Genomic DNA, 20390 nt, shown 5'->3' with positions numbered 1-20390 from the left:
CATGTTGTGACTGGGGGGAGGGGGGTCACAAACTTTGTGACGTCACTTTAACTTAATTAAATCATCTTCGGTTACCGCGATAGTTACTCATGGTCTTCGGGTCACCCGTTGACCACGAACGCTGTAAAGAGTTCGAAACGTCGGGATGTATTATAAATTCAATATACGCGATATAATCCGTTTTCATAGTTTTATTTAATTAAATCATTTTATTCGCTGTACAGTTAAATAACAAGTTTTTGAAACGATAATCGTTTATATTCGTTTTATTTACTTTCCTAATCAGTTTTGACTTTTGGGTAATAAAATGACTAGTATTTTTTTTGTCAAGAGATATTTTGATAAAATATTAATAATACTTAATTCGATTTGCCGATTTCGTTGAAAAAATGTCACGTCACACCGGGGGGAGGGGTTTGCCAAATGTGACCAAGTGTGACAAGGAGGGGGGAGGGGTCAAAAAACCTAGAAATCCCTGTGACGTAATTAATGGATGAACCCTTTCCCGTTAGTTTGGCCCAGGCATTAGCGACTTTCATATTAATTGTCACTGTAACAAGGTACGAAATGCTTCTGAAATTACATTATTTGCCTGTATTAAATACAGTGGTATGTCCACAGACGTGAAGCAAGAGCGTTCACCAATCCGCGGCGCCGGCCCGCACCCTGCCCTGCGCGAGCGCGGCCGCGCCATCCCCCCCGGCGCGCCCACCCCGCCGTCGCGGGGGCCCGTGCCCATGCCCCCGCACGCAAGGGTACGGTCGCCATTGTCTGTGTATTTTGATGTGGATATCAAGGTCAGTGACGGGAGTAATGGTGGTGGTGGCTTCGCGAGGAAGGAGTTATGAGCTTTGGGAGTTCCCAATTCGTAATTATAGAGTACTAGCTTTTGCCCGCGACTTCGTCTGCGTGGGCTTGGTAACCGCAGGAGTAAGGATAGCGCCCTGGATAAAGTCTAATGGCAATCATTCAATTTGAGCATATGCTTAATTGCTTACACAAATTATCAGGCAATTCATTATCTCAGTTTCACCCCGCCTCGCAAGGGATGATTTTCGGGATAAAAACTATCCTATGTCCTTCTACGGGACTCAAACTATCTCTATGCCATCAACTAAATCGGTTCAGCGGTTTAAACGTGAAGAGGTAACACAGACAGACAGACTCGCATTTATAATATTTGTAAGGATATAGGATCTGAAAATCCGATTAAAAACTTATTTTTGTTATACTGTCTCAAAAATATTGGACATATGACCATCTTTCATGTCACGGTGACACTACCGTCATGACATGACCTGACATCACATCCGTCCCTCGTTTAAGTTAAATATGAAATACTAAGTAACAACTTGTACTCTCTGAGCTAGGTAGGTATAAGACACAATTGCTAGCTATAAGAAAACTAATGTCCAATATTTCAATTCTTAATCCTAACTGCCTTCTTGTATATCATATCAATATTCTAATACTTACATCTATAAGAGTAAACCTATTTTAATCCAATATCAACTTTAAAACTCCTCTTAAAAGGTTCAATTTGAAATAACACCCGAATTAAAAATAACGAACGTTTATATTGAAATCCATTGGGAACTCCCGTTTTATAGCTAACACATTGCGAGCTTCGCCGAGTGATCTAACATCTAACACGTGAGTACTTTACATTTTTAATGACCTGTCGTAAATCTTATTGCAATGGCATAAGGTTCATGTTTAATCCGCTAACCAAGGCAGCGGTGGCGTAATGTCATCGCCAAAGATTTAAACGCCTGTGGGTTAGCGGAAACCGATGTCCAGGATAGAGCGAAGTGGAAAAAAAGTAGGAGAGCGGACCCCGTCACAGTACGGGACAAACGCTAGGCGGATGATGATGATCACAGAAATAAATATACCATAGAAGACGCAAATGCATCTACTTCGCGTGTCTGAACCCCGACCAAGCGTCGAGGTTGACCGTCACTCTTTACAGTCCACGCGCGTCCGTTGTTGCAGCCGGACGTCCGTGACTCTTAAAAAATGCTTCCGTGCATGATAATTAACTGCATCAGCCCAAAAATTGCGAGCACCCAAATGCCGCACTAGTGCGGTAAAGTAGAACCATATGTACTGTAAATATTATAATAAATTGTAGAGTCAATCTAAACTACCAAAGTGAGAGTGTCATTATAATAAAATAAGATAAAAAAAACTACATATTTTCATAGAAATTCTACATTAGTGATGACATTTCCACTCTTTGATATTGCAAAAGTGTTAGCTTCGTTCTATTCTAACACACACAAACACTAACGAACTAACGAAGTAAGTGGTCCGTGTATCTATACTGAAAAAGAAGAATGTATCGCCGCTATACTTACTCAACCTCGTATCTGCAACACTCATTTGATGACAAAAACACCCGTATTCCGAATGAAAGAAAAGCGACATTTCCATCAAATGATTATTGCAGATATGAAGTTGAGTAAGTATAGCGACGGTATGTTCCTGAAAGTCAGGACCTGACTACTAAACGGTTGAACATAGATAGATAGAGAGATTTATTATTCAAAAATTATACATACAATTTATACAGTTGCCTGCAGGTAAGATAGTTAACTAAATTATTCTAAAACATGTTTTTAGGGTTCCGTACCCCAAGGGTAAAAACGGGACCCTATTACTAAGACCACTGTCCGTCTGTCTGTCCGTCCGTCTATCACCAGGCTGTATCTCATGAACCGTGATAGTTAGACAGTTGAAATTTTCACAGATGATGTATTTCTGTTGCCGCTATAACAACAAATACTAAAAACAGAATAAAATAAATATTTAAGTGGGGCTCCCATACAACAAACGCGATTTTTTGCCGTTTTTTGTGTAATGATATTGGATAGCTAAGCACGGTATACCTAGGGACGTTATAGCAGCAGAGTTATAGTATAGTTTGTCAAACATTTTACTTGTTATACCATTCAATTCATTGTCTCTTGCATAACACTAGTTTTCCATGACCAGGAATGTCCGTACCGCGTAGAATTTTAACCGATTACGTAAAAGTTACTACAGAATACGTGGACGGACACGAACTTGTCTAAGGCACACATGAGGCAACTCGGAAAACAAACTACGAACCGGGTACTCTTGTACATTAAGTATATGGTTGGCAGCTGACCTATTTCAGTCCTAGAAATTTCTTGGACCTAATTTCTATTGACAACCGTCTTGTAAAAGACGGAAAAGAAAACATTTCAATTGATCACGTTTTTTAAGGTTCCGTACCCAAAGGGTAAAAACGGGATCCTATTACTAAGACTCCACTGTCCGTCTGTCTGTCTGTCACCAGGCTGTATCTCATGAACCGTAATAACACCTGAAATTTTCACAGATGATGTATTTCTGTTGCCGCTATAACAACAAATACTAAAAAGTACGGAACCCTCGGTGGGCGAGTCCGACTCGCACTTGTCCGGTTTTTATTATTTGTGAATTTTGGTATTAGGAGGTATTTTCATCGTTTTTTTTTTTTACTTTAAAATTAGGTCTTGATCAAATTTGGAGGTGAAATTATTTAGTTTAGTCTTTTAAGGCCGTTCCATCGGTTTGCCGCTGTCTCTGTCACATTTCGCTAGAAGGAACGGGAAAGATCATGCGCGCCAAGTGTCAATTTTGATCGAATTTTGTCAATTTTTATTTATTTTAAAAACGTTACCCTACAATATCGAAATTCGAAAGCTATGAAATTACTATTTAAGTTAAGATTGTTTTTTCTTCTTTTTTTGTTTATAGTATCACATAATAAATAACCGAGTAAAGCTGGATTAAAAGTCCGAGTTAGAGGTTACTTTCGGAATTAATTGTATCGAGCGAAGTGTCATAATTCGTGTATCGGAAGCTATGATGTTAAAGATAATATAGTCAAGAACTACATATATTTTTTCCACGTCTACGAATATCAACGCCTCTTAGAAAAACATGATCATATAAGGAGATTTTTCGCCTTCTGGCTCAGGGAACCGCCTTAAATTCCTTGCGTTATTCTTGAAATTCACTATCGTTTTAAGAAGCAAAGTATAGTGTTATCTTTTCGTAGATCTATGTAAGTAATTTTTTTTTTCCTCTAAGTACTTTTACGAATGTTTTGCATATTCTTTCATAATCTTATTATTTTAATCTATTTATTCATAATTTTATTGTATTTATCGTGGCCACGCAAGACAAGTGACAACCCTCGTAAGTTTCTTGCTGTATGCGATGCGCGTGCGCGTACGTCGCGTCGGTTAGTTGCGTCGCTTCGTGATTGGTCCAAGGCATAGAAGCGTCATCGTCATTTAGAAATTAGGTATACCGACGTACATTCAGATAAACAAAAAGCGAGCTACGTACAAACATGTATGCCTGGGTGCAAATCTAATATGTAGTTTTGATGACTGTACAGTCGCCATCAGATATATCGGAGCACCGAAGAGCTCACAATATCTGAACACGCCTCTATTGTCAGGGCGTTAGAGTGCGTGTTCTGATATTGTGAACACGTTGTCCGCTCAGATATATCTGATGGCTACTGTACCTTAGTAGTTCAATCAGACTATACATTGAGATTGCTTATGTACTTCCAGATTAGTCCTAATTAAATTGGTTGTTTTGAAGATGGGATTGCAGCGAGAAGGACTTTCTCAAATCCCGCAGGCCCACATATGTGGCATTTTCTATACAAAGGGACCTTATTGTCGATGGCGCTTACGCCATTATTCACGATGCTCCGATATAAATACAATGCCGCACGGCGTTGTGCGGCGTAAGCGCCATCGACAATAAGGTCCCTTTAATAGAAAATGCCCCATATATTTAAGTATCTTTATCAAGAAATCGTATTAAAAAACCGGACAAGTGCGAGCCGGAATCGCCCACCGAGGGTTCCGTACTTTTTAGTATTTGTTGTTATAGCGGCATCATCTGTGAAAATTTCAGCTGTCTAGTTATCACGGTTCATGAGATACAGCCTGGTGACAGACACACGGACAGTGGAGTCTTAGTAATAGGGTCCCGTTTTTACCCTTTGGGTACGGAACCCTAAAACTAGGTCTGTCATGTGTACTGGCTCCTTTGATCTGCACCATTCACCAGTAAAGTATGAAACGCTTGTGTTTTAGCATGATGTCATACTCATTATTTTTGGGGCAGCTTGATCTTGTGCTAGTTAACTAACGAATCTAGATAGATAATCTATCTTACCTAGCTAACTCACATATGTCATATAGAAAATTGTAAAATACTTGACACTCACTTTGGTCTTTTCAAATTCAAATTTGTAGACTTGCCAATCATCCATTTAAGCTAAGTTTGCCATAATTTGCTTTTTAGGGTTCCGTACTCAAAGGGTAAAAACGGGACCCTATTTGTCTGTCTGTCTGTCTGTCACCAGGCTGTATCTCATGCACCGTGATAGCTAGACAGTTGAAATTTTCACAGATGATGTATTTCTGTTGCCGCTATATAACAACAAATACTAAAAAGTACGGTGGGCGATGTCTGGCTCGCACTTGTCCGGTTTTTCATTAGTTACACATCCCTGCCGATTCATGTCATGGAAACCCTTTCGGCTTCGGTTTGACATTTACTAATGTAGGTTGACCTTCTGACTGTCCTATCGTCCTAGTACGGGCGGTCTAGTGGTCAACTTTAGCCACGCAAGCTGATGTCGCCGGTTCGATTCCGGCCTCGCTTGGTCACTTTTTCTTTAGTACGAAGATAGATATAACTCCGTAATAGATGGACAGTTTAAGGAAAAAACGTGCCTCGAAAATCACGAAAATTTGATTCTCGATCAGATGGCGCCACTACCTTTGGCCTACTCTCGTATAGAGGGCGTTGACGGTTTCGTTTGTTATTTATAATTTTAACGCATATCAGTGAAAGAACATGGGTCAAAATCATAAATATTTAATGCAAATAAAAAAAATCATTTATCCATGTTTAAATACATTTTATCGTTTTTTATAAATCTTCATTTTTAGTTTTAAAGTATGTCAATAGATGACAGTGAATTTACTGTGGTTACAAAATTTACTACTATGATATTTCATAATCCGGACCAGAATTGTTAATGGGGTCGCCATTGCCGGATGCGGCAAGGAAGATGTGTGTGTGATTAATATTATATCCTCTTTGGTATATATTATGACATGACATCTATTTCAGTTTTATATTATATCGTCCTTATTGTACACTATGCTAATCTACTCAACGATATGCACTGAAAATTAGCAGTCTATTTCGTGGGTAAGTCACAAGTCACAACCTCACAACTGATGCCTTAAAATAAGGTGTTGGCGCCGACAATAGGCAGAATGCTGTCTGATACTGGTAAAATGTCTCTAAAAATCTACATTTTCTGTATGTCTATTCTAACAACAGAAATCATTGAAACTAAACGGTGAACAGAACTAGAAACCCGCTCTAAATCTGTAGAAATAAACACAAATGACCATTTGCGACAATGGAGCCGACATTACCATTTCAAAGACTATTGGAATTTGAAATGCTGGCTTTGTATAGGTGTAGTTATATTTTCTTAAATTGTCATTACAATTTGGATCTTTTTAACTAGTCGGCAAGGTCGACATTTACTAAATACGACCAACTAAATCAGAAATTCAACCATATGCCCGATTTGTCACTTCACTTGAAAATTTAACTCCACTCGTAGCCAGTGGCATACCTACAATATTATTTTAAAACCTGTAACCTGATTGCGGATTGTTTGATACGTAGAGTCTGTTCGGAAAGAGAAGAGTAGTGGAATGTATTGGGATCTCCTCCTTTTTGAAAGGTCGATAACTGTTTCTGTTCTTGGCAGATATACAGTCATATAATTTAATTTCCGACCCATTTCGTACTTTTTCATAGTGAAAATCAATATCAATCAATCAATTTTTCAGGTAGAATGGCTCCATCGATACTGTCGATGATTTCGCCAACGTCAAAGTGGGATCCACGTGGGATCGAATTAATATTTCTTGATTAAAACATATCGGCCATCGGCCATAGCCAGTGTACGGTCTCTAGGGCTCTAGCCAGACACGGTTAGAGGTAGAAATACCAAATGCTCTTAGAGCACGACGTTGTTCGGTGGTTGTTGTAGTTGTCTCATAAAACCGATAGTTGGATTTTACGAGAAGCACGTGGTTGACTCCAAAATGGTGGTTAAACACGCTTTGAGATTAATTCTCCATTCACTGCACACTAACATATTAGATTACTGTATAATAAAGCTATCGATATTACACATTAAACAATAATTATGAGCAAAAATCAAAGGAATTAATCACGAGGCTACTATCAAGATGGCGTTCGAACCGGAAGTCCCAAAAATCAATATGAAAGTCGCTAGAGACCACATACTATTGTCACTGTGACAAAGTACCTACAAAATGGGTAGGAGATTAAATTCTTCGACTTATCGACCACGGATGCAAACTCGCAAATCTTACCGGAAGTCAGTTAAGAAAGTTGTTGTTAGTATATTTGTATAAAAGTGTACCTATAGGTAATTTAATTACGTACGGTACGGTACGTTACAGATTGCATTTCTGATACTAATAAACACTAAATACTAGATTCGAAGTTTTATCTTTGTCATTTCAATTTTTTATCGCCCACTGCGCATTGCCTCTCAGCGACTTCCACTTGTCCCGGTCCTGCGCCAATCTCATCCAAGTGAACCATAATCTCCCGAATATCGTTGTCGTTTGATGTTTAATGAATATATAGTTAGATATTTAACTAGCTAGCCTAACCTATTTCCGCAATTCCATCAAATCCTACACGAATAAAGTAGAAAATCAAGTTCGCGCGACATTGCTCCCCGACCTACATTCGCGGCCTAGACACACTGCAGAAATAGAATCACGCGCATTTGCGTCTGCGCAAGTGTCCTTTCGTGCGTCTCCTTCTTTCAAGTGTGGAACGAGTGAGGCTTTAATTGTTAAGTTCAAACTGTTTTTCCAATGTTAATTACGCGGTTATCTCACTGATCTCGCTAGCCGGCGCTAAACAAATCCCTCGCAACGCATCCTCGCACATCTCTGGTGGAAACGCAGCCTAAGACTTACTTATTATAAATAAATTTCAGATACTAACTATCTATTAGTTTGTGAGATACAGCCCGGTGACAGACAGAGAGACAAACAGACGGACAGCAGACATCACGCGCTTGGTTATAGCAAAGAGGATATAATAAGATAGAGCGGTACTGTCATATAGTAGATTTTGTAGCCACAGTAAATTCACTGCCATCTATCGACACACCTTAAAACTAAGAATGAAGATTTATAAAAATACGATAAAATGTATTTAAATATGGATGAATGATTTTTTTTATTTGCATTAATTATTTTTATGATTTTGACCCATGTTCTTTCACTGATATGCGTTAAAATTGTTAAATAACAAACGAAACCGTCAACGCCATCTATACGACAGTAGGCCAAAGCTAGTAGCGCCCTCTGATCGAGAATCAAATTTTCTTGATTATCGAGGCACGTTTTTTTTCCTTAGACTGTATCCATCTATTACGGAGTTATATCTATCTTTGGTTATAGGGTCACGTTTGTCAGTTTGGGTACTAAGTATACCACACCAAAAAAAACACGTATTTCGACTATTTTCTACTGGTTGGACTAAGTTACATACATGTGGACGCGGAATCGTCAAATCCGATAGAAAAAGCTTGATGTCTGCGCAATAAGAGCGAAAAAGTCGTCGATCGGCTCGGCCGGCGCGAATCGGCTTCTCTTCACGGGAATACGGCGATTTGCCGAAAAGCTCTTCGTATCCGTACGGCGCTGTTAGAAGCCGTATAAGCCCGCGTTCGCATTCTTCCATCTCCGAGTACCACAGATCGGCGCCGACGAGGTCCGGGAATGGGAATTCAATAAACACTTCTTCTTCTTCTTTGTCGTAACCTCATGGCTGAGGGACGTGACCAGTGTGGACACTCTTCACCAGTGCTCTCCAGGCCGCTCTGTCTTGGGCCCAGTGCATGCTAGCCTGCAGTGTGGCGTTTGTCACTGATGTTATTCTGTCCGCCCAACGCGTGGCCATACGTCCATCCCTACGCTTCCTTGCCATGCGGCCAGTAATTATGAGCCTTTCCAGGCTATCTGGCCCTGTCCTGCTCAGATGACCGAAGAAACCAAGTACACGTTGGGAGCAAACAGTGGAAAGCCTCGTTGTAATGTTAAGTTCGTCGAGAATAGACGCATTTGTACGGCGTTCAGTCCATGAAATCCGGAGCATTCTCCGCCAGCACCACAGCGCCAGTAAACACAGGAAGTTATAAACCGTGGACGTCGTAAAGACGTTTATGAAACCGCCTCAGTCGCGTCCACGCCGTCAAAATGGCCATTTGTCGAAAAGTTATCGAGTGAATCATTGCAGAAGTTTTAGTGGGAAATTCTGTGGAATATGGATCAGGGAAAGAAGGTATGCTTTTGGATTTTGGCTGCTTCGTTACAGCTAATCATTGGGTATAAATGTCCTATAGGAAATGTCTAATAACGTAACGTAAAGCTGGTTTGAAATCTGGTACTGGTTACAATTTTATTTGGAGTAAATTGAAACTACTTAGTCAACTGCTAAATAAAATAAGCGTCAATCTGATATAGTTGTCAATTGATACTGTTATCGTAATGGTAAAACCCTTACGCACGTGTTTGGTAATTTTAAGATCGGCACCATATTTAATCGGCTAGAACATGAATTTACTATATACTTAGGCAAACCTTATTTTCCTTTAGAATGTTTTAACTTTATTGTTATATTGACAGCCTCCACCGATTCCGGGCATGCGGCCGCCGCTGGGGTCCCCTGGCGGACCCGTACCGGCCCCCAAGTCTTCCATGGGCTTCGTGATGCCAATCTACACCATCTGTATCATAGTCTTCTTCGTCTACACACTGAGCAAGGTATTATGCTTATGTACTAGTTGTTTTTTTATACGGAACTCTACTCTGGGGTATCCAGGCGAAACCGTACCAGCCAAGACTTTCATGGGCTTCGTGATGCCAATCTACACCATCTGTATCATCGTCTTCTTCGCTGAGCAAGGTATTTTGTTTATGTACAAATTGTTTACGCTTATTTAAGCCCCCCTTCATTGGCGTTTGCGAGCTGGCCGGTGTTCTTTCTGAAATTTTGAATGGGCTACGTGAGATCGACACTCAAATTCCAAATTCTATGCTTTATATTGTCGCTAGAAAGGACTAGATCAGAAACTCGTATACTTACTCATACTTTTTTAAACTGATATTTGTGTTATTTCGCACGAGTCTTTTATTTCTATAACAACAACGACACGCTAACGTTTACATCTCTAACAAGTCTAACCAGTATATGGCTTGAATTTGTTTTCGGTTTGAACACTACTTGGGGTTACAGTGTTCCCATATTAGTTATAATAACGACACTTATAGGACAACTACGACCCAATGGGCATAAATGAGCTAAAAGGACAAGTCAAGTTTCTACATTTTGAATGGAAACCTAACGATAAATATTGTAAAGACTCTTCGCCAACATTTACAAATGCTCAGTAAAAATAGTAGTAAATTAACACTCCCATCTATGGTTCCAGATACTCTTCAAGAGAACTGGCTCCATCCCCTACGAGCACGTGGCTCCCGACCCTCAGTTCCGACACAGAGTCTTCAGGGATGACTCCAGGACTTCACCTGATTCTAAACTGGGTAAGATATTTTTTTTGTACATTCCATGTTGGGCAGAGTTCATCATTTTCACTTCTATGTCCCTAAATCCCGGAGGCCCTGTTCGAAAATTTAATTTTTATTAAATAAGAAAGTTCCAAATTCAAAAACAAAATGAAAGCTTCTAGGACTTAGGAGGATTAGATTCTCCCAGATCATTGTTGTGTAACACTTTGCGATAATACGAGTAACTTGCACGAACAGCTGTGCAAAAATATCGGATCTTAATTTCGCCCCATTTACAAGTTACTTACCTATATAATATAAGCAGTTTATAAATAAGTTCCATTTCTAATGTTCGGACGTATAAATAATACATTTGTTTTACACCATGTACCGAAATATCTACTTACCTCAAAATCCGAGTTAGACTAGGCTTCCAGAAGTGCGTTCATTTAATAAAAATCTATCTTGTCTATATTGCACGCAGGACCTAAAGAAAGGGACGCAAGTAAGTACAGATTTGTTGGATTATAATAGTACCACAAACCACAAACAGGAAAACGGGATATGGGTTATCAGAAAACTAATTAGTTTAACAAGTAGGGCATCGATTCATTAATAATAATTAAAATAGGTGGTTATCGTCATTCATGATTATTAAAACAAAACCCTACAACGGTAAATGCCCAAAATGAAGAAGCGTTAGTGCCAATCAAGATGGAAAATAATAGGCAGAAGTAGAATAGTCGAAACTAACAACGACTAAAGGTACTTAAAACCATACAACAAATGACACTGATAGTGTTGTCAATATTAATAACTATCATGATGAAAAAGTGCAACAAAGTGCTTCGAGCCGTGGTATTGACTATTATGAAAATAATGTAGAATTAGTCTAAGAAGCATCTACAACTTAAAGGGGACATGTAAAGGAAAACGGTTCTAACGGTGATCAATGATCATAAGCGTGATCTTAATTATATTGACAATAATCGCGATGATAATGAAGTAGCTAGGCAAAGTTGGGAATCTGCAGCTAACAGGGGACATGTAAACGAAAGCGCTTACAACTCCTCCATGATGTTAATAACCATTAACTTAGACAATTTTGTATTTAAATAAAAAACACTTCTAATCATGATCAAAAACCTGATCTTAATGATGTTGACGATAATGAAGGACATATTTAATAAAATAATTTGATTTGTTCCCAAACTTGTTGATAATGATGTAGTTAGAATAAAATCAGGACCTATTGCTGAGAGGGTATTTACAAACGAAAGTGCCTCTTACTATGATTATAAACATAATCTCGATGATAATGAATTAGCTAGATTAAAAGTAACTTTAGGTAAATAAAGTGAGGTTAGAATCGCAAACAAGGTATATGTCATATATGTAAAAGACAGCGATTCTAAACATGATTTAAACGATTTTGACGATAATGATGAACGTGACAGGGGACGTGGAATTGGAAGCGCTGAGGGCGCGACTCGAGGAGACCGAGCGCGCCATGCAAAGGATCGTCGGCCAGCTCGCCAAGCGAGATGCGGTACTGGCCCTGAATGGCCTGGGAAATATTTTCAAAGTAGACCCTGTAGGTTTTAAGTGGATAGTTGGCTGGTTTGGTAAATACAATTGTATAAGGTCAATGCAAAGATCGGCATATAAAGTTTTTGGTTGGAAAGACTATCATAGGGCAATAAACTCTCGTCAATATATACGTACTACGCTCAGAGAAGTCAGAAAAGAAGTTTCTTTAACAAAAAAAACTTTTCGTTGATACATTGAACCTTTCAGAATAAAAAGATGTTGCATTTGATTATGTGTCCCAGCAGTGTAAATTCATAGTAGGTATGATTCAGTTAATTTGTAGAATAAAAACAAAGTGTGAAGCATAGGATTGTTCGGTAAGTTGAACCGGAAGATTATCTCATTTACTTTTTCTTACAAACGGCAATTATTCATAGATTCAGAATGTATGAACGGTCCACAACTTATAAATTTACAGTAACTGAAAAAGTAAAAAAGTATTTTAGTGAAAAAGTTCATTCTGGTATAGAACTGCGCCTAACCTAAAAGCACTGGCGTCCAACGAAAACATGAACTTTAATTTTTTTTAGGGTTCCGTACCCAAAGGGTAAAATAAAAACGGGACCCTATTACTAAGACTGATGTCCGTCTGACCGTCCGGCTGTCCGTCTGTCTGCCTGTCACCAGGCTAAAGCCTGAGATACATCTCATGAACCGTGATAACTAGACAATTTTCACAGATGATGTATTTCTGTTGCCGCTATAACAACAAATACTAAAAACAGAATAATATAAATATTTAAATGGGGCTCCCATACAACAAATGTGATTTTTTTGCTGTTTTTTTCCGTAATGGTACGGAACCCTTCGTGCGCGAGTCCGACTCGCACTTGGCCGGTTTTTTGTTTCTTATACCTTAACAGCTTCATATCCAGTACCAGCCAGCTTTCCCTTAGGTTGAACTGATACTGCCCAAGCCAAAACGTCACTAAGTATAAACATTCAGGGCAGTTTGGCTTGGCAAAGGTAGCTAGCTTGCGGCATGGTGACGGTTAGTAGGTGTGACGCACCCGAACATAATGCATCCAGACGAATGCCGACCTTATAACGTAGAACTTAGAGCCCTTTTGTGCGTGTCCCTTTTAATACAAATTAAGACCTTTTGTAGCGCGATATTTGCGTGGATACGATTGATGTAATCCTTGAGTTTTTGATAGTAGTGGTTTTAACCTCATGAAATACGCGTATTAAGTTCGTATTTGATGAATCATAGAGTCCCCATTTATATCTAAGATCTTCAAAATTAAAAAAAATCTGCCTGCCTGTAGTACACATTTTTCAAACAGCGTCTGTACGGTGACACATATCATCTCCATACAATGTATAACTTTAAAACCCAAAATCTCGCAAAATTGTATTGAGATGACATGTGTCAGCACTGTCAGCGTACCCATCGTGTTTGAAAAATACTATAATTTCAAGTTACTCTATATCGATTCATAAATTGAATGAATGATTCAGCCTATTCATCTAAAACAACAAAAAACTAATTCGGTCATTATAGAATGATGTCAAATAACATAGCACTCCTAGAGTTAGACTATGGATGGTATAGAAAGGATGCCAATCTCTTATGGCAGAATTGTTGCAAAAGTGACCGCTTTCAGCTTTTAATAATAGTTCCTAATCTCTCCGGTGGCGCTAGTTAGGCTCTGGGACATGAGTATAACATGAACCATATAAGGCAACAAATAACCCGACCAAATTACGTAGGTTGTTTTTGGTAGTATTTCGGTGTATGGTGCAGGGACCGGCCCGCTATCCCTTATCGGGGTTTTATAAGGGTATTGCATAAGGCTTAACTCACCATACCCTTTGCCAGACGAAACCCTTTGTTTTGGTTTTAAAAACCCTTATATAAAGCTACCACATTTGAGTAATCGGTAGCCCAAATACCCTTACAAAACCCTTATCATCCGCTCACCAACACCTTGCATATTGCTTATAAGGGTTAGCCTTATAAAGGGCTTCCCTTTTAGCATATAAGCGTGCTAATTTAAGTCGTCTACCTTGTTCATAAAGCACACATTACTTCGAATCCGAGCGATCGTCGGCGGCGATGGCGGCGTTCTTTGACTAGGCACATATTTTCTTTCCTTTTCATACACTACCGTAGATATATACTAATCCTGTCTCTTTCACGCAAAGGGAAACCTTTATAAAAAGCGCTTAAAGATAAGGGTAACACTTATTAAGAGCTAGCCTTATTTTTGGTTAGCTTTTCGGTAAGGGTTAGTCAAAGGTAAGGGTATGAATGGGCTTGCAGTTCAAAAGGGAAAGTCTTTCAATGTGTTAGCCGTGTTTAAGTGTCGCCCATTGAAAGGGTTTTATCGCGGAAAGGGTTGTCCGGTCCCTGGTATGGTGGCGCCGCCTAATTACTGTTTTTTGATGGACACTTTTCAATACATAGAGATTTGGCTCCTTTATATAGTCTCCATGGTGCCGGTGTTATTTATACGTCATAATTTCATAGAAGTTTGACGTTTAAAATAACACCGGCACTGCGTGTGCTGTCAAAATATCTGCAGACTTTTCTTGGTTTGACTCTAAATATGTATACTTTTAAATCATTCAATCGTCTAGACTTTGAATAAACATTACACGTGGCATGTAATGAAAATTAAATTCTCTTATTTTTCTTCTTGCACCAATTTTATTACATCTCTGTTTGGCCCTATGGTAATTAACTCACTGGATGAAGAAGGGACTCACTATCAATTACAATGGCACTACCAGCAAGGTTTGGTGGATCAGACACTGGTGAAAAGGCGTTTTCGGATTTTAACATTATCCCTACCAAAAATAAAGAAATTCAGAAAATCGAACTTAAACTATCGTGAGACATACTTCAAAAGATCAGTACGGTTTCACTCACTATTATTTTTAGTCGCTTTTGGCGACATGTTTCGGAATCTTTGGGAATCCTTCCTCAGGCACGAGTGTCCGGGGCGGTTGTACGTCGTGCACACATGCATGTTGTAATTTTACAACTTTGACTATGAATTCATATCAAGGTACCTATCGGATCCTCAGATATCAATTTTCATCATGTTTTCGAGTTACAAGCAAAAAACTAAAAAAGAGCAAAATGGGACCTGGGATTACGCAAACTCGGATTACACTACACGCATTTAGGGCAATGAAGGTATTAAAACGATTTCCAGCTTGCTGTGAATTTATTCTTCGAAAAAATTTAAATTTATTGGCCAATTAACTAGCAGTCATAAACTTTATTAACAAAGACATAAGATTTATCCACGATCAGGGTACGCTTGGCTCATATCCAAGGCTGTGTGTGTTCGTCTGATGCATCGTACTATTCCGGCGTGCGTCCTCCGTCATTTTGTTTTCGCACTATATTTAGATTGTTTTATTAATGTTTTCTTTGAAAGCGAGAGTGTATTAATCGGTATGTTTGTTTAATTGTTTTATTTGCGTTCAAAGGGTTTATGATTTAAAGCTATTTTCTTATTGATTTATTTTTCAATTGAAAATAGTAACATGGATCATGAAATAATGTAATTAGTTAAATATATACAAGCATATAGTCAACAATTTAAGTAGTTAAGCCGGCGAGGTAATAAAAATGTTATTTTCGAGATATTCAAAAACACAATTTTGATATGAAAATACGAACTGATGCAGATCATTTTGAAGCACCTGCCGCTTATCCACTTTTGCTTTTGACTGTACAGAAAAATGCACTAATGGGATTTTGTCTAATACAATTTCGAGTTTAATCTACTTGTAACATTTGATATTATCTCGAATTTATAAATAAACCTCACGTAAACGTGCACAGTAATTAATGAGATGACAAATGACAGATTCATTAGAAGTGTCCCCGCCGTGCCAACTTATATTGAGCGCATCTATATTTATCGGAATACGATTAATATATGACCAATTGAGCTGATTTATGGATCGATCGATAATGGATGCTGAAGGTATATGACCCCCAAAAGACTTCTAGCTGCTAAAGATATAGATGCTAAAGATTAAAGATACATCTACTTAAAATGATAGAAAGGTCAGATATGGTCGCGCGCAAAAATCTTGGCAATGGAGATGTTTACATTCATATTAAGATCTATTTTAGAATACGGAATTAAGTAAAAGAGGAAAACAATAGAAAATTTAAAACAATAAATATTTAAAAAAAAACACCATTCAGGCAATATTATACAGGTTGAAATTTTAACCACCGTTCATACTCTGCGTAGTGGTGTACCTACGCAGAACGGTGGTTAAAATTTCACTCTGTATATTCCATTGGATTGATACTAAATCTACTCCACACACGGATCTACAACAACTCAACACACAACACAAATCACACAAAACACAAACACACAAACAACTCTACACTACTTTCTACTCTACTTTATCATGCGATTATAGTTATAGTCGTTCGATTTGTAGCTGGCCCTGAACGGCTAATCCTTTGTCTATTGTTTTTATACTTTATATACTGTACTCTATCTAAACCAACTTACTTTAGCTCGACTATAATGTTCAATGTTTTATAGTTGTCACGGCCATGTCAGGCCTGATAGCGGAGGGGCACCTTAGTAATAATTGGGAACAGAAACTAAACAAAAGCTTAAAGCATAATTCAGGATCTATAAAATTGTCAGTTGAGTCTTGTGCAGGTTTAATAATTTCTCTATAACAAGGATATCGAATAAAATATCGAAACCAACTCCCTTTATGGCGAGTTGAAAGCACAATCTACGAACTGATCAATGTTAAAATGGCGGCGGCAGCTGTCATCCCATTTGTCTGTCAAACTTTTCATACAAGTAAAATTTAACAAACTACGTTGATATGGTGCAACCCTTAGTGCAGCGACTAATGTGCAATGTTATGCAGTTGTCACGGCCATATCGGGCCTGGTAGCGGAGGTGCATCAGCAGATGGAAGCGAACTACGCACAGAGCCAGCAACGACAGGTCATTGCATGACGATGCTTTACGCCGCGGCCACGACATTGCGCGGCGGCGGCAGCGACGAGCGGCGGCTATAGGTTGGAGCGAGACACAGCGATCCGATTTTTCGTACACACCTATGGCCGCCGCTCGTCACTACCGCCGCCGCGCGGCCAGGCCCTTAGGCCGCGGGTTGGACACACGCGACCGGTGGCACGGCGATCTTCAAATCAAGGCCATTCATACATTGCGCTTGGCCTAATGTACAAATGGCCTTGATTTGCCGCTCGCCGCGCCGCTGGTCGCTTGCGTCCAGCCCGCGGACTTAGGAATGCCACACTAGCGAATGTCGGGCGTTCGCGAACATTTACTGTGAAGATCGTCTATCTTTTAATGTGACAGAAAGTTTCCAAAAAGTTGAAATAGATCACAAGAGTTTCAGTTTTGGAAATAAAAAAAATAATTTCGCAAGAATTTTCAATGTAGAAAATTTCGCAGTTTTGGAAGCTTTTCTGCCGGGATGTCAGTATTTATATTGCGCTTGCCATTTTCCACAATGCATTAGTCATTGTCATTACAAAGACGCAGATAGACTAACTTTGACGTTCGCGATAACCCCACTATCGCTATAAGAAAATCGTACCCCTTTCTTGATAAGTAGATGGCAAAGTGTCTCAATTTAGAGACACGCCGTTGTGGTGCAAAAACATGAAAAAAGTCCAAAAGTGGGGGTAAGATTTTTTTAGTAAGGTATGCTTGTTGTAAACGGAAGACGCATCTTGCTAGTGTGGCATTTATTTGCTTTTCTTTCGTTTTTTTCTGTCTGTCCCATTCATCCGATATCTATATTTATTTTTGCGCCTAACTTTACCTTAAGTTACGTCCAAATCTGTCAAATGCGCATTTAGCGCACTATTCGCAAACTGCAAATGGGTCTCTAACTCGTGCATTTGCTAGATGTGGACGCAACTTAAAATCTTATATGATTTATGAAGGAGTAGTGTCGAAATCAAAGAATTTCAGACTTCTAAATGTTACGGTGTAGCCAATTAAACGTAAATTTTACTTTATCAAATACAACGGCACTTTTCTACCTTATTCTGCACTTAATTGGCTGTCATGATAATACATTTCTTTCACATTTTCTTATGCCATGTTTACATTGTTTTTTGTATTTGATTGGGCCTAAGTAACCGACTTTGGGCCGACCCCAAATGATAGGGCCGATCCCAAATGAAATGGGAAAAGGCACGGAGAAAGAAAAGATTGGGCCTAAGTAAGTAGTTTGGATTCGGGCAAGCGTAAGCCGAATCTTATTCCTTATCATTAGTATAAAATGGGGTAAATTTTAACTGAAACTAAACTGTGTAATTTTCAATTGTTAGATTGGGCCATAAGGTAATGCAGAATGTATTTACTGCTTGTAAAAAATTACCCTTGCCCCATTAGCCCTATAGTTTCGCCAGTAAATTGTTTTAACGTAAATAAACTCAATAAAGCAATGTAAAAAAGCCTAAAACGTTAAAGTATTTTCTTATAAATTTGGAAAAAGCACAGTAGCATTCGAAAGTCTCATACAACAAGTGCATCAATGTAAACGTGACATTATCACTCTATTTTTCATTTGCAATTTTTAGCATGTTTATTTTCGTCGTTTTCCGCGTGATCACCAAAAGAGATGCAGCTATTTGTTAGAGCAAGCATCTCTTTCTGTTGGCCCATCCCGTGTTTTTGACTGTCGTTTCATCTGTCTGTCTGTGCCTAAGCTACCATGTCAGAACTAACTCCCATGAATATCTAACTAAAAATTCTGAAAATTAAATTTATAAACATGAAGGCAAAATAAAATCGTGTTGTCAGAAAAGTAGCCTTGCGGGATGGCTATAAGTGTACATCGTGAGTGGCGAGCGTCAAGCGGAGCGTTCGGTGGGGCGGGCAGCGTCATAATGGTCTGCAGCGTGCACTAAGTACGCTCATACATTTGCATTTGTTGAACATGGACGTAGCACGCTCCGCTCCGCTCGAGCGTCCACTCAGTCCGTAATCTAAAATTAAGACGCTGTTCGATTACACTTAAAGCCTGACCAGTAATATATGATCATTGTCAAGAGGGCGCTGTTCATTTTCATGTATAGGGTGAAAGTTCAGTATGGTATGAAACAATTAGTTCCAGTGAAATTCCGCAACATGGCGCGTGATCATATATTCCTGGTCAGGCTTTAATTATAATTTTGATACTTAGAAGAACAAGTCAACGCCATTCTGTGAAGCTTTTTTGACATCGCGAATAAATTTACACGTAAGTTCATGTGTTAAATAAACTGTGATAAATATAAACAAATGAAATAATAAAGTACCCATATTAATATGAATTTTTTGTTTTCCTTTTATATATGCTTTTTTCGCACTATGAAATAGAATAAGATTGTCGATGCAGTGGTTTTACTTTTCGCTTCGTTTAGCTACTGTATGATATACATGCAGTGTGTTTGTTAGTAGAAAATTACTTGATTATAATTTCTCGAGGGTTTTTCTGTGTAGTGTGTGTTGTTTAGTCTAGTTTTCGTTTGGTCTTTATAAAAGGCGACACGGTGGCAACATGCAATATAAAAATTATAAAAAGCTAAGCAATTAGGTCTTAGGGCGTCTGTTACCTTGCGAGTATGCACAGAGCGGGCGCACGTTCGTGGGTGTCGTCCGCGCCAGTTACGCGCTGGCCACGAAATTGCGCAACCGGCTTAGGCTAAGGCAACAACCATATGTTGGAGCGAGACAGCGATCGGACCTGTGGTTGTCGCCTTAGACTAAGCCAGTTGCGCAATGTCGTGGCCAGCGCGTTAGCGTTGCTCATACTATTTTCCGTTAACCCGCTCACCCGCTCCGTGTAGACACGCCGGCTAACTAGCGAACACCCTTAGCAGCTGGCGCTGGCTGGCAGTGACATAGACATTACTCTATGTCACTTAAAAGTTCTTAAACTGCTAAAGGATGCACAAGTAAATACAACTTGTTATACAGACTCATCTGGCACAGATTCACCAATCACAGGAACTCACAATTCTTGAATTGCGATTGGTCCATTCGTGACGCTTGTTGTGTTGCTGCCGTGTGGCCTGTAGAGCGTCTAATAGTGACGAGTCAAGGGGAAAAACTATACGAGTTTTTTCTAAATTATAGCTCT

General features: G+C 39.1%; 2 protein-coding genes across 9 annotated transcripts in view; one reads left to right on the top strand and one right to left on the bottom strand.

The window, feature by feature from the left end:
* The window catches only part of LOC134749607 (NADH dehydrogenase [ubiquinone] 1 alpha subcomplex subunit 11), a 219711-nt gene that overhangs the window by 186974 nt on the left and 12347 nt on the right, over positions 1-20390 (bottom strand). The gene's annotated exons all lie outside the window — the stretch shown is intronic.
* Positions 1-20390, top strand: part of LOC134749596 (uncharacterized) — a 41732-nt gene that overhangs the window by 12946 nt on the left and 8396 nt on the right. For 4 of the 8 annotated variants that reach the window (XM_063684610.1, XM_063684608.1, XM_063684602.1 and 1 more), the window contains 5 exons: positions 622-797; positions 9810-9947; positions 10616-10727; positions 11176-11196; positions 12149-12240. In XM_063684610.1, the coding sequence (XP_063540680.1) occupies positions 622-797; positions 9810-9947; positions 10616-10727; positions 11176-11196; positions 12149-12240 (539 nt within the window). Of the gene's footprint in view, positions 1-621; positions 798-9809; positions 9948-10615; positions 10728-11175; positions 11197-12148; positions 12241-17153; positions 17234-20390 lie in introns of all 8 variants that reach the window. The other 4 variants (XM_063684606.1, XM_063684603.1, XM_063684604.1 and 1 more) reach the window with 4 other exon arrangements.

Source organism: Cydia strobilella, chromosome 18 (genome assembly GCF_947568885.1).
Source record: "Cydia strobilella chromosome 18, ilCydStro3.1, whole genome shotgun sequence".
NCBI lineage: Eukaryota > Metazoa > Arthropoda > Insecta > Lepidoptera > Tortricidae > Cydia > Cydia strobilella.
This window is presented reverse-complemented; position numbering and strand designations above follow the sequence as displayed.